Source organism: Condylura cristata, unplaced genomic scaffold (assembly GCF_000260355.1).
Source record: "Condylura cristata isolate star-nosed mole 26May11 unplaced genomic scaffold, ConCri1.0 scaffold00018, whole genome shotgun sequence".
Taxonomy (NCBI): Eukaryota; Metazoa; Chordata; class Mammalia; order Eulipotyphla; family Talpidae; genus Condylura; species Condylura cristata.
In genome coordinates this window covers 19,390,314-19,403,729 of record NW_004567119.1, presented here as the reverse complement: position 1 = coordinate 19,403,729, position 13,416 = coordinate 19,390,314, and the positions used below count along the sequence as shown (strand labels likewise).

The 13,416-nt window shown below is 37.6% G+C and overlaps 1 protein-coding gene across 1 annotated transcript in view; it reads right to left on the bottom strand.

The window, feature by feature from the left end:
• Positions 1-13,416, bottom strand: part of EBF2 (early B-cell factor 2) — a 180,240-nt gene that overhangs the window by 8,738 nt on the left and 158,086 nt on the right. The window contains exons 11-14 of the mRNA XM_004685383.2: positions 9,847-9,935; positions 8,448-8,513; positions 8,171-8,348; positions 6,469-6,654 (exon numbers count right to left, since the gene is read on the bottom strand). Of these exons, the coding sequence (XP_004685440.1) occupies positions 6,469-6,654; positions 8,171-8,348; positions 8,448-8,513; positions 9,847-9,935 (519 nt within the window). The remainder of the gene's footprint in view (positions 1-6,468; positions 6,655-8,170; positions 8,349-8,447; positions 8,514-9,846; positions 9,936-13,416) is intronic.

Below are 13,416 nucleotides of genomic sequence, written 5' to 3'. Positions count from 1 at the left end.
AGGTGACCCACATGGTGCAGCAGACCTTTCCTGTCTTGCCCGCTGCTCCCCTCAGTAGTGTATTTCAGTCAATTCACCTGTCCTGCTCCCCATTCTCTCTCACCCCACCTCCCCATACCTCTGGCCTATACTCTAGCTCTTGTATGCATAAATAAATAAATCCTTAAAAAAAGACTTTAAAATATTTTTTATAAAATTTACATATATATATATTAGTTTAAAATTTAATACAACTATAGTAAAAACCCTAAAAGTACCTTATGTCAACAGTACAATTTTAAAGTTTATCCACACCATAACCACACCATAAAAACCAGAAAAAAATTGTTAAAAAATTTAAGTTTAAACTTCTTTTAGGGAGGCACTTACTTTACAATAAATCTACATAAATCATAGTATCTACTGCATAGAAAGAGAGAAAGAGGAAGGCAAGTCTTTGGAACAAAACAGAATTCAAAACTGCCCTGGATATAATTGGGAGTTAATACTTAATAAAGGTGACGCTTCAAATTAGTGGACAAGTAAATGCATGAAAACAAGATATTAGCCATTTAGAAATTAAATTTAGAGTTTCCTGATGTTAAATGCCAAGGTAAATCTAACTAGATTAGGAGATATTTCTAAAAATAAAATGATAGTAGGAGAAAATAGGTAGGTTATATAATTTACACAATCTGTACAACCACAAGCCTAAATAGAATGTCGAAAGATAGACTTGTCACTCAGCAAAAACTTCTGGAGCAAACACACGTGCACACTCACACCCATACACACACACACATGGCAAATGACAGATTAGAAAAATATTTGCTCTCACAATCTAGATATGTCCATATCCTCAGTAGCGAGTACATTTTGTAAATTGATTAAAAAATGAAAAACTGCCAACAGAAAACTGAGTAAAGGGCATGAAAAGGAAAGTCACAGAAGGAGAAATGGAAATAACCAAAAGACCTTTCTAGACCTATAAACGTTCAAACTGATTAGTAATAAATGCAAATTAAAACAGTAATGAGATGTTATTTTCCACTCACCAAATTGATAAAGATTAAGAAAAAATTAACAGGGCAGGGAGACAGATACTCTGCCTTTCCTAAGGGGAGCAGTAACCTCTCTGGAGGGACTTCGGCGATACATACCAAAGTATTATGGAATGTGCATATTTTTGACCTAGTAATTTAATTTGTAGAAATTAATCCCAAAGAGGTAATCATGAATGTGTAGGAAAAAGATCCAAGGGCATTTTCATAATCATGAAAAATTAAGAAAGAACTTAAATAACCAGCAATAGAGTAAACTTACATTAAGTCCCTACAATGGAACACTCGAAGCCATTAAAGCGAATGGTAGAGAAGAATACCTAATGACATGGAAGGATATGGCCTTTCAGATGCATCAATAAGATTACATAAATAACAGTTTCATTTTTCAAAAAGCATACAAAGCAGAAGTTGAAAAGGATGTGCTATACAGCCAAGTCTTTCACTGCGTTATCACTGAGTGATGAATTATGAATATTCTTAAATTTATTGCTTTTATGTAGCCATGTACTCAAAATTTGCTAGCATGAACATGTATTACTTTTGATGTAAAAGAAACTAGTGAAAGTTATTAAAATTTTAAAATCGAAAACGAATTTCTTTGCTTAAAAAATAACACCGTTCTCATCAAAAGGCCTAATAGCTTTTGAGAATGTTAATGCCAACTTTCTTTTTTAAAGACTTTACTACCTTTAAACAAGGTAGCTACAAAACAAAAACAGAGACTGAAAATTCTCAAATTTCTGGGAAAAACTTGTTCATTATAGTTAACTTTTTGCAAACATCACAGCTGACAGCTGTTCTCTTAGGCTACAGATCTTTCCGGGGCCTCTCTCCCTGCCTCTGACCCGTCATTTTGTCTCTTCTCTCTTTTACTGATACTACGGCAGAGTCCCGTTAGCTGTGCATCAGCAGACAGTGAGTTTTCAGACATGTCTATCCATGACTGTAAGCTCATACTTTAAAAGTTAACCATGGTTATCCTGCATGGAGCCTGTCATTTTTATGTCTTTGTGTATAAATATATGCTTTTTAAGTTGTCCATAATGAGATTGTTATTATTGTAATAGCATATTTGTTTCTTTGCTGAAGAAAAAGACAATAGAAATAAATTGTTAAAGAAGTTGTTTTTCATGGTGGGAGTAAGCTTTCATTGGAAAAAATAATTTTCTTTGTTTTTTGGGCAATTACCAATGCACACTTTTATTATACTACTCTATGCGCAGATACACAAATAAGTACATAGATATATAGGTATTTCCAGAATGCATACATTAGTCTCTCTGTGTGTATATAACAGATAATATACTGTCTGTCTTGATAAGCAAGGTTTCGTACAACAAGTTCATTTTGAAGCAGTTTTTTCAGTTGTTTGTTTATGCTAAATATCTTGTCTTTGGAATTCATGTTGATGCAATTTTTTTGCAATATAACATGTCAATGTAATAATATGGCATCATTTATTTTTCTATTGGAATATTGGTTCTTACATGGCATAAAGGTAGAACTGCTGAATCACAGAATGCATTTACTAAGTAAAAAATCACAAAAGAATTGTTCTAGTGTTGCTGAATTTTACGAGCTTGTTGTAGTGAATATAATCCTATATCAGATATGTGTTTTGCAAATATTTATTCCCAACCTGTGATTTGTCTCTTCTTTCTCTTACCCCTTCCTTTGGCAGAACTTTAAAATTTTAATGAAATTCTACTTATTATTTTTTTCTTTCTGAGACTATGCTTCTTGATGCTGCAAGTTTACAAAGTCATTACCAAATCCAAGGTCACCTAGAATTAATCTGAAATTACCTTCTAGAAGTTTGCATTATACATTAGATATGATCCATTTGGAGTTTTTTTTTTTTTTTGAAAGGTATGCGGTGTTGTCTGTATATTTATATATTTATTTAAATATCCTTACAATTGTAGAACAAATTATTATTCTACATGCATTAAAAACAGAAAACTATAATCAATTTCCTATCTTCTAAATTTCCTACAAAAATCATTTCATGCTCTCACTAGGAAAATGCCCGGATATTTATTTTTGACAATGTAAAAATAGTGCGATACAGGCCATAGTCTACACTGTATAAGTGAAGTTGGGCTCCCAGAGGACCGGTTGGATTTCTGCCTGTATGGATTCTGTCCCAAATTTTGGATCTGCTCGGTAGCTATTCTGCTTGAGAAGAAGTGGTCCCCTGGGTGTTGCAAGCTTGTTGGGTAGACCATCTTTGGGAGAGCTAATTACACATACTCCCAACTGAGAATTTCTCTGGACATCTCTCTGTATGGATAGAGGCCAAAGTACAGGCAAGCACGTCTGGCCCAGAAATCTCCGTGAACATGGGGAGTAAAGGAAAAACCACTTTTCTTCTTATAAGGATTGATTGGCTTGCACAGGCCCAGCTGGAACTCACGGGGCACATATCCTCCTTTGCATCGAGCCATTGCATTTGCTGGCGCTAAGGGGTCTGTCAGCATTTCATTATAACCCCCTATTGTCAGGGGTTTAGAATTCAGCCATAAAAACTTGCACTGAGCTGGAACTTGGCACACACTGCTACCGCCAGGAAGTGAAGTTTGTATGTGAAATTGAAAAAACATCTGTTTGGCCATTTTTGAAGTGGTGTGAGAGCAAAAGCAGTAAAGATGCAGGTTTTTGATACTCTACGTTGGCTGTAATGCAAGTCAACTTGACCGAGAGACTTGGCTTTATTTCTTTTTAATGTTTCTGGCAAGTGATGACTCTATGGCATGGCCTGGCCACATCAGACTCGTTTAAAAAAGAAAATGAAAAATCCGAGCATGGTGTTTTCAGACACAAGCAAGCAAATTGACAAAATGGTTTCTCCTGTTGTTGTCTTTTGTCTCCCCAGAAAAGTAACGATTTAGCTGGATGGTTAGATGCCATTGTGATGGACTCCTTGGGGTATTCAGTACTTTTGCAGTAGGGGAGTTTCTGTTGTAATCAACGCCCAGTGTAGACTCCCACTCTGGGTGTACAACTCCTTCAGACCCTCCCTCTGAAAATGAAGGTCCAGGGGGTGCATGGACCCAGAGCGGCCAGGGAAGCGCCTCACTCTGTTCCCAGTCTCTTTGGGCAGACTGCCTTCCTTTTTCTACAAGTATGCTGGCTTGTTTTCATGGGTGATTTGAGGATTTGTGGTGTGATTTTTTCCTGTGGCAGTGGGACTGAATGATCAAAAAAGGACGGAGGAAAAAACTGACACTTGAGAAAAAGAGAAGGGTCCCCACCTACCAAGGGTGTTATCGGCTCACACAAACCCAGCAATGGACGTTCAACTGAGCATTTTCATTCATCTTTCTTTCTCCTCCCCTGCAGTCCCTATCACCACACAATATGCTTGATTATTACAGTAACCATTTTTGGCCTACAAAAATGAAAAGTCCTACGGCTTAACCTAAGACATTTATGAATGAAATTGTGGGAATTTTATTCATAAATGTATGCTTGAGTCCTATGTAATCGGCATTTTTGGAAATCAGAACCAGCTCATATCACATAGTTCAAGCTAATATTGCTATTAGATATATATTAACTATTTCCTACTTTGTTGAATAATTTAAAAACATGGTTTCTGATCCGATGACATGTGTTCGAGTTCCAATTTATTTGTCTATGACTTACCTAAGTAAGTCACTTCATAATCCTTCATGAATTATAAGGCAACGTGATAATAACTATTACTAGTATAGCCATGGACAAAGCTGCTCGGAGGATCTGACTGGATTCACGTAAAAATGCTTTTGGAGCTGTAGAAGGGGGTGCAGCTGGGAATTCCTCTTCCTGTCATCACCATCATGAGACCATGTGGCTGGGCGGTGGCTCTCCCACAACTAGACCTCTCGCAGGACCTGCGGGAGATGCACATGGCCCTTGTGCACACAGGGTGCGGTCTCTAAAGGATGCAAGAGAGAAGCTCTCCAAGATTTCAGTGACGGAAAAATCACATTTCTCCTGTGCTTCTAAAAATTAAAAAATAATATGTAGACATGAAATCTTTTAACAAAGATTTCTCTCTCTCTCTGCCTGACCATCTTGTAATCGTAGAGCCAATTCAATGGCTGCCTTGTAAAGGCCAAAAGGCATCCATATAGGTCTTGGATTCATCTAACTTTCCTGACCATATATATTTCTCTCATCTTGGTTTCTTACATTCTTGACATTCATACGACCAATGCAACTGTTACTATTCCCCCCAAATATTTTTGGAACAAGGTAACAGCAAACAGCTAAATAAGCTGCTACTAGATCGTCATCTAACTGGTCTGAGCCACCTGACATGACACACACAGAGCTCGTGTCTATGAAGCTGCAAGGCTTGAGCTGGACTAGAAGAGGTATCCTCCACTGCCCTGCAACCTCATCCTGCCGCAGCATGTAGGGTGTCGAGGGCATAGGTCAAGCAGACAATCCAGAAAGAAGTCACGCGCTAGTGTACCCAGGGGCCCACAGACCACAGAGGCTGAGCCAGGCCACCCGCACCGCCACTGCGGCGTTTCCTGAGCTGTGAAGAAAACAGCCATGTGCTGTCCTTGACCTGCTCCTGGCGTGAGGACCCGCTCTGGGCGGGTCTGCTACAGAGCCTTGCAATAAGATCCAGCACACCAAAACACTGCACGCGGCCCCTTCAGACTCTCTCTGGCAGCTTCTGGCCTGACGTATTCCCGGTAGGTTTGAAAAGCACATATTCTCTCGGGCTCTTGGGACCATTGTGTAAGCCCCCAGCTTCGCCCTGAAAGCAACATGAGTGAGTTTTCATAACTTTCTAGAGCATCTGGCTTGTTGCTAGCTCATAGACTAAGATTAAGAGGTTTCTTCTCCATATATCACACTCCCACAAAATGTCCATTTTCATTTCTCTAGAGGTCTGTAGGGAGGGTAGACTCACGTAACAGAGCAAGAAGGGAGTGTAGGGTCATATACAAAATAACTTGAAGTCATAAATTCTGTGTCCCAACTCTTGCTCTGTTCTATTCTAGCTGTGTGATCTTGGAGAAGTCAGTTAATTGCTGACTTGGAGATAATAACACTGACCTCTGGAGGTCTATGAGGATGAAATAAAACACTACATCCGAAAGTGTCTAATGAAGAGTATGTACAACGTCATCTGAAATGGAATCTTAATTCTTTGCTGTCATCTACACAACCCATATATACTCTCTTTCTGTTAAAAGGGAATGTTTCACCCCTTTTCTTTCTCCCAGAGGCCTTGAATAACCAACAGATTCCAAGTCCAGCTAAGGGAAAGGAATGAAAGGCAGGAAAGCTATTTCACCAGGACATCGGACTGCACCTCCATCAGTCAGTCAAATGGAGCATGCAACTCACCCTCAAAAGGCTGCAGAGTAAAATACAGAGACAGAGAAGCAGGGAGGGTTGGGAAGATGGAGGGGGCACTTACTTCCATAAGGGGAGCCAGTGGGGGAGCCATTGAGAAATCCTGGTGACCCTGGCACGCCGAGGTTGGCCATGGGGACGTTGCTGTAGCCATTCATACTGTTACTGGAGGTGCTGTAACTGGACTGCTGGGGGGTGGAGCTGGAAGAGTAGCCCCGTGGAGAGATGCTGCTCGTGTTGCGGATGTATCCTGGAAGGCAGAGGAGAAGCTCAGTCAGTCAGTCAGTGCACACACAGAGCGCGGCAGGCCTGGCGGCATGAGCCGCACGGTCCCACACTCTAACATACTGCCCAACCAAGCCAGGGCGGCTGACCTGGGGCAGGGGTGGAATGCTCGCTGTTCATGCCAACCTTTTTTATATCTTCCTCTTCCTTCCTCACCCTCCATAAGGCCACATCCCTGACAGGTCCTCCTTCCTCCTCTTTCAAATGTGCAGTCACTGCAGACTCATATCGAAGAGTGAGTAACTAATGGCAGTGTAGTGATAGCTCCAAGTCACACTACACACGACACTACTACGCCCTACGAGAGACTAATGGGCATCACTAAGAAAATTATTCTGTGATCGAATAAAGGTTGGCAGATGTTGTATTCTGTAGCTCTTCTTTGAAGATTTTCATATAGAGGATAAATAACCAGGTTTAACTCGGCTAACCTAGTGTTTCCAAATTTAAGCCACCAGGGCATCTTTTCTGGAAATGGTGGGGGAAAGGCATCCTAATGACATCTCAAGGGCTGCAAGGGCTCTGCTGATCAGAGCTTTGGAGAGGTTAGATCAAAGTTGTTACCATGCCCTGGGTAAGGAGGGGAACATTTCATTCAAAAAGTGTTGAGCAGTTCATCTAAATATGCTGCTCTGTGACGGAGGACTTGGAAGCATCAGTAATTGAGTCTGTGAGCAGAATGAAACCCCAGTACAGAGACATCACCTAATCTATTGTGAAATAACCCACTTTGGATGGCTGTCTCCAAAGCTATTTAAGAAGTGACCCAAATTTGGGGAAAAAAGGTAATAATAAGTTCCATCCACCCTGCTGTAAGAATTCATCCTGGACATGAGAATGAGGAATTCCCTTCTATTGGATGAATTAAATTAGAAATGAAACTATCCCAAGATTACGGATATCATTAGGAACAACCACTGCTTTTAGAAAATGAGTTATGACCAATTTAGCATCTTAGTAAAATTAACCTCAGTGACAAAAACCACTAGAAGATAACTTTTACTCTAAAAGCACAACAGTTCACATATTTCTATGTGAGTAATGCACAAAGAGGAGTTACCAAATAAAGCCAGACTCAGTTACTAGGAAGAGAGACTGGGTATAACAGATGATAACTATAATAACTCAGCCTCTTAACATTCTTCAAACTGATTACACAAGAGCAGAAGTACAAACTTGACTCAATCTAGTTTCAGTTAGCCTAAGCCCTTCTAAACTTATAATAGTCAACTTTATCCTTAAATATTTCCAATGAATGGATTCTATGTGGTACATGAAAAGCTCAAACTCTAATGTATAAGACACTACCATATATTACATATAACGAAGTACTGCCTATAATGCTAAGATAATCCAACGTTGATTGTCTTGCAGTTCTGGGAACACACTTTCTTGAAGGTACATGAATCACACTGTGATTTTTCTTCCATTCTGGTAAAAGCAACCTTTGAAAAATATTTAGGCTCTGAGAAAGGCAGTACCTTGATTATTTCCCTGTGTTGACTCTGAGATGCTGACCCCAAGCTGACTGCCATAAGAATTGATTCCCATCATGCCACTGTGAGCTGGAGAGCTGGAGAGAGCTGGGATCTGGCTGGGATTCCTGGGGACACTGTAGAGGGCTTCAGCAATATCCGCGGCTCGCTTCAAAATGATGTCCTAAAAAAGAGTGGAGGTGAGCATGGTATCCAGCATGAAGAGTCAAAGCACAGTGCAATATAATCCACAGTACAGCGTGACAAGTTGGGAACATCTAACCTGGTTATTGTGTGGTGTGCCATAGAGGGCCTCCACTAGATCTGCAGCTCTTTTCAACAGCATTTCCTAGAAAAAGAAAAGGTGGTAGATAAAGGAAGGGCAACCCAAAATAGTAAACTCTAGGGAAATATAGGTCCCAAGTCCAGGCACTCCCCTGAAATGTCAATAACCACTCAAGGGGTCCTGTTTTGGGTAGAACATAAGCATACCTCTAACTGCCCCTATAAATAGGTGTCTACAAGGAATTTATAAATCCTTTGACAAAATGGTGGCATAAATGGTCGTGCTACCAAAACAAACAACTACTAAGTAAGGATTGAGTTGGTTAAAATGAATAATGTCATCCAAGTTGTATTAAAAACTATTATCAGATGATTCCACTAAAAAATCTGGTACTCTAATTAACAAAATATTCTTGAAACATTGATTGACCTGAGTGTAGCAGCTTGCCAAGGAGTTGTCCAGAGTACTGAAATTATCTTGGCAATGATTTCTGCAAAATTTTACTCTAATAAAGATGAATTCTTTCAATAATATTTCCCCCCCGTTCACTTTAACCAGAGAGAATTAGTAATCAGTAATCCCTTCCCTCTCATTTTGTCTTTTCCACCTCCTGTTTTTTACAGCCTTTTAAATTGCTATTAACCTACTTTCCAGATATCATCTAATTTAATGGTGGGGCTGGGGATTTTTCCAAGAGGAAAATAAAGGTATGATGTAGAAAGCAATTGTAGTACTTGAATTTTACTCACAGTACAGAAAAGAGAACGTGGTATTTTAAAATTTTTGTGCTTAAGTGAAAATATAAATGTTCAAATTTAATAATTTCTCATTAATTGAATGCTTAAGAAATGGACACATTTTAAAAGGTAAAAAGCTAAAATAATGTGCTAGATTCATGATGTAATTTTCATAAGGTAAAAAGCTAAAATAATGTGCTAGATTCATGATGTAATTTTCATAAGCAAGTTCATTTCAAAGTGATATATTCTATGGCAATTTTATATGAAGGTGTTTTTCACTTCATTACAGACCTGTGTGCATACTAGGTCTTCAATGAATATGTGATTATGGGTTAACGTACCCATGCAATTATGGGTAAATAAAATTGCATTTAAATTCATAGGAGTGGTAAGTTACACTTTGAAGCAATTATACTATTATTTATTTTTCATAAAGTTGGCAATGTTTTAGGAACTAAATATTCTTGTAGTATATATATTTTATAGGCCAGATTCTCATCGATTAATCATAATAATTTCTGTGCATCATGTATCTAAAGCTTAGTCAAAATTTATGGCCTTGTTTAATTTTAAAGGGACTTAAGTTGTCAAATTTTTCTCAGTTTGCTGAAATTGTACAGGGAGGCTTTCACAGGGATATTTCCAAAGCATTTTACCTTAGCTAATCTCTCGGGATCCCCTGGATGCCTTGGGATGACTTTCTGCAGCCTCTGGAAGCCATAGTCTATGGTGGGTTCATTTAATGCTGAAAAACAAAAAATTCTTCTCTGAGTATGTATCCTGGTCATAAGGCAGAGATTCTAATTAAGTCTTCCACAGGTAATAGAAAGGCTCTGATATTATCCATCTATGAGCATAACACATGATCAGTTAGAAATTGTTAATTCACACTAACTTTAAATTTATAGTAATTTAACATTTTCCCATTAGAATAATTTTTCAAAATGTCAAGGTTATTACAATTGTGTTATAATTTCTGCCTTAAACACACGCCCATAATTCTCTCTGCTCACTTTCAAATAATCAGAAATACTGCACACTCACCACATCCCAGTTTCTTATGAAGAAAATCAAGTTCCTTTATATTCTTTTCCTCTTTTCTTGTCCAGTATTCCTTCATTGCCTATTAATTCTTCTTCTAAAAGTCACTTTTTCTTAATTATTCTCTTAAATGTTTGGGTCTATAAATATGCCATCAATGAGTTATTCTCAGAAGCCCTATTCTTATGCAGAATAGGCTTTCATGACTTCAAGTTCTGTTTCATTAATGCACACTGATTTAGTGGCAGGCTCCCCCCATAAACTCAAATTCCATAGGAGAGAACTCACCCTTCTTTTATTTTGCCACTGTGTTCTCATTCTCATTTTGAAGACACTGCCTGGCATGTAGTAGGCACTTTCTATCAGCAATTTTAAAATGAGAGAGTGGGTGATTGAATGGATAACATATTTAAACAGCTCTACTGTGCTAAAACATATTCTGAATTGATTTCTCTCTTCCTTCCTTTTTAAGAAGTCTGTGGTTTAAATTTTATGGTCTTAAAATTAATGCACAAAGTAAAAAGAAAAAAGATGCAAAGAATAAGTCAGCACCTGCACTCCTGTTAGGCAGCGCAAACACAAGAGGTGGTTAGTTCCTTTTTTATTCTCCTTTTTACATGAGCTATTGGTCTAGCAAAGCTTCATCATTCATTTAAGAACTATAAAAATTTAAATAATAGCAGTAAAAATGAAATCATCTGTAATCTCATCATCTGAGAGGTGTCCTGGATTGACATTTTTGCTTATATCCTTTCCAGGGTTAGACAGACACATACTTAAAATTATTCATACATATTATTTATACTGTTTCATAAGCTATATTTTATCCATTTCACAATCAAACTTTCCCACAGGTTATTAAATATTCTTTTATAACATTATTTAAAATCCCTCCATATTTTTCCATGACATGGTCTCTAATTTATTTGAATGACTTCCTAATGTTGGGCATTTAACGTGATCTTAATCTCCCACCATTACAAAATCAGAGCGATAATTATCCTTTGTGCATAACTTTAATTATTTCAATTGGAAAATTGCAAGAATTAGAATTACTGGACCAAAAATTATGATTTATATTTAAGGCTTTCGCACACACTATCAAATCACTTCAGAAGAGTACATAAATTTATACTCATTTTAGCGATGGACTTGGTCATTTTAACTTATATTTCTCTGCTCATCAGTAAGGTTGAAGATCTTTTTCTTACGCTTGCTGATTATTTTCATTTTTTCTGTTATGAACTGCATATTAGTGTTTTCTATACTTTTTCTTATGGGGAGTTAGTCTCATTCTATTTTTACTTATAAAAATATATTAACATTTTTAACATTCTGTCATCATGTTCTGATATCATATCCCAAATTGTCTTTAGGTATTAACTGTAGAAAGACTAGTCCAGCTCCAAGATCTAGTAAATTTACACAGAAACACACACACAAACTGTGTGTGTGTATGTGTGTTTACAAACACATAGACATGCGTACATGAACTCTTAAATTACTTATTTGTTGTTGTTGTATAATATTAAACATTTATATTTGTCCCAACTTTGTAACACAATTTATTGAATGACATCTAGGCATTCTGCTATATTTCACTGGTCTATGTTTCTATTCTAGGCTGAGAATCACACGGTTGTCATTATAACACATCTAATATTTGCTAGTTTAATTGCTCTTCCACAAATACATAAGCTTTTAAAGCTACATTTTTCTCAACTAGTTTTACCCACTTATTCTTCCAAATGAAACTTCAGGAAATTCCTTTTTTTTTTTTTAATTGTTGAAACATTGGTTTACAACGTCGTATATAATTTAAAGGCATAGAATCACATCCTGCTGGTGTATGACATCACACCACACCAAATTTCAAAAACATTTAGTTTCACTAATCCCCTAACCAGAGACACATTGCTTGCTTTGTAATGTTCATTCCCTCTCTCCTTAATGTTCTCCTACTAAAAAATAAAATGTGTTTAAAGAAATTATGGTCTAACTAATACATTTTTTGCTTTTCATTTCTAGCTCTTTGGAAGATTAAATGGGATTAAAATTTAATCCCATTTTAATTTAAAGCAGTACCTTTATATTTCTGTAAAAATATTTTATTCTTTCTAGTTACTTGAGTTTTTCGAGTCACTTATATGTAAGGCATTTTATTCACCTTAAATTTCTCTGACCATTCTCTCTACCTTCCCAACTTGAGCTATATTACTATTATTATATTTTCTGTGACCTGTAGTTTTTAAACATTTTTGTTCCTACTAAGCTGTTCCATCATATTAACAATACTTTAGATGCTTTCTATTGACATGTTCTCTGTGCTGACCTGTAAAACGTTAGTTTTTTCATTCATCAGTGACTCAATTCTCTCACAGTCAGTTTACATCAGCAAAAATAAGGGCTGAATTCTTTTGGGCTCTTTAAATAAGAGAACGTTTCCTTGGCTTCCTGACACATGAATGACAATTTCTCTGGACATACAACTCTTTAGTAGACACCTTTCTACTCAAGGTCAAACTTATGTCTGTGCCAATTGATCTCACCCCTCAAGATGGGGTTGGAGGATGTTGGGGGGGGGGTGCTGCCAGGGTCTCTGTCTTTATTTCCTGGCCCCACTGTTGTTTCTAGGAGAATGAAGAAGAGTCCAACCTCCAACACAGCCCGGTCGACACACATCAGTGCAACAGCACAGAAGTTCTGGCATATCGATGACAGCTTAACTGCAAGCTTGAATGTCAGATTTCCTTTATGTTCATGTTTTCTTGAAAATACACTCTGATATCTTTTGGAGGCAGGGGGCAAATTAAACACTTGCGCTTACATTATCATCTTACCCAGAAACACATGTAAGGATAGCTGTGTATATAATTGGAATCATTCCGTTCACTCCTCCCCCCACCACCTCTGCATTATAATGTTAGCAATTTCTGAAGTTTTTTCTTTAATAACAGGATGTTTAGTGGCTGTAGTATTCAATAACGAAGACCGTTATTACCACTGTTAGGATTTGCTAAAGCTTATTATGTTACGGGTACTATGCTAAGCCTTTTACATGCTTTAACTTATTTCATCCTCGTTACAAGCCCACGGTGTGAATTTTATCCCCATTTTAAATGCAGTTCCAGCCAGTCAAAGCAGGAACTGTACCCTGGCTTCTCAACTCCAAAACCTGTGCTCTT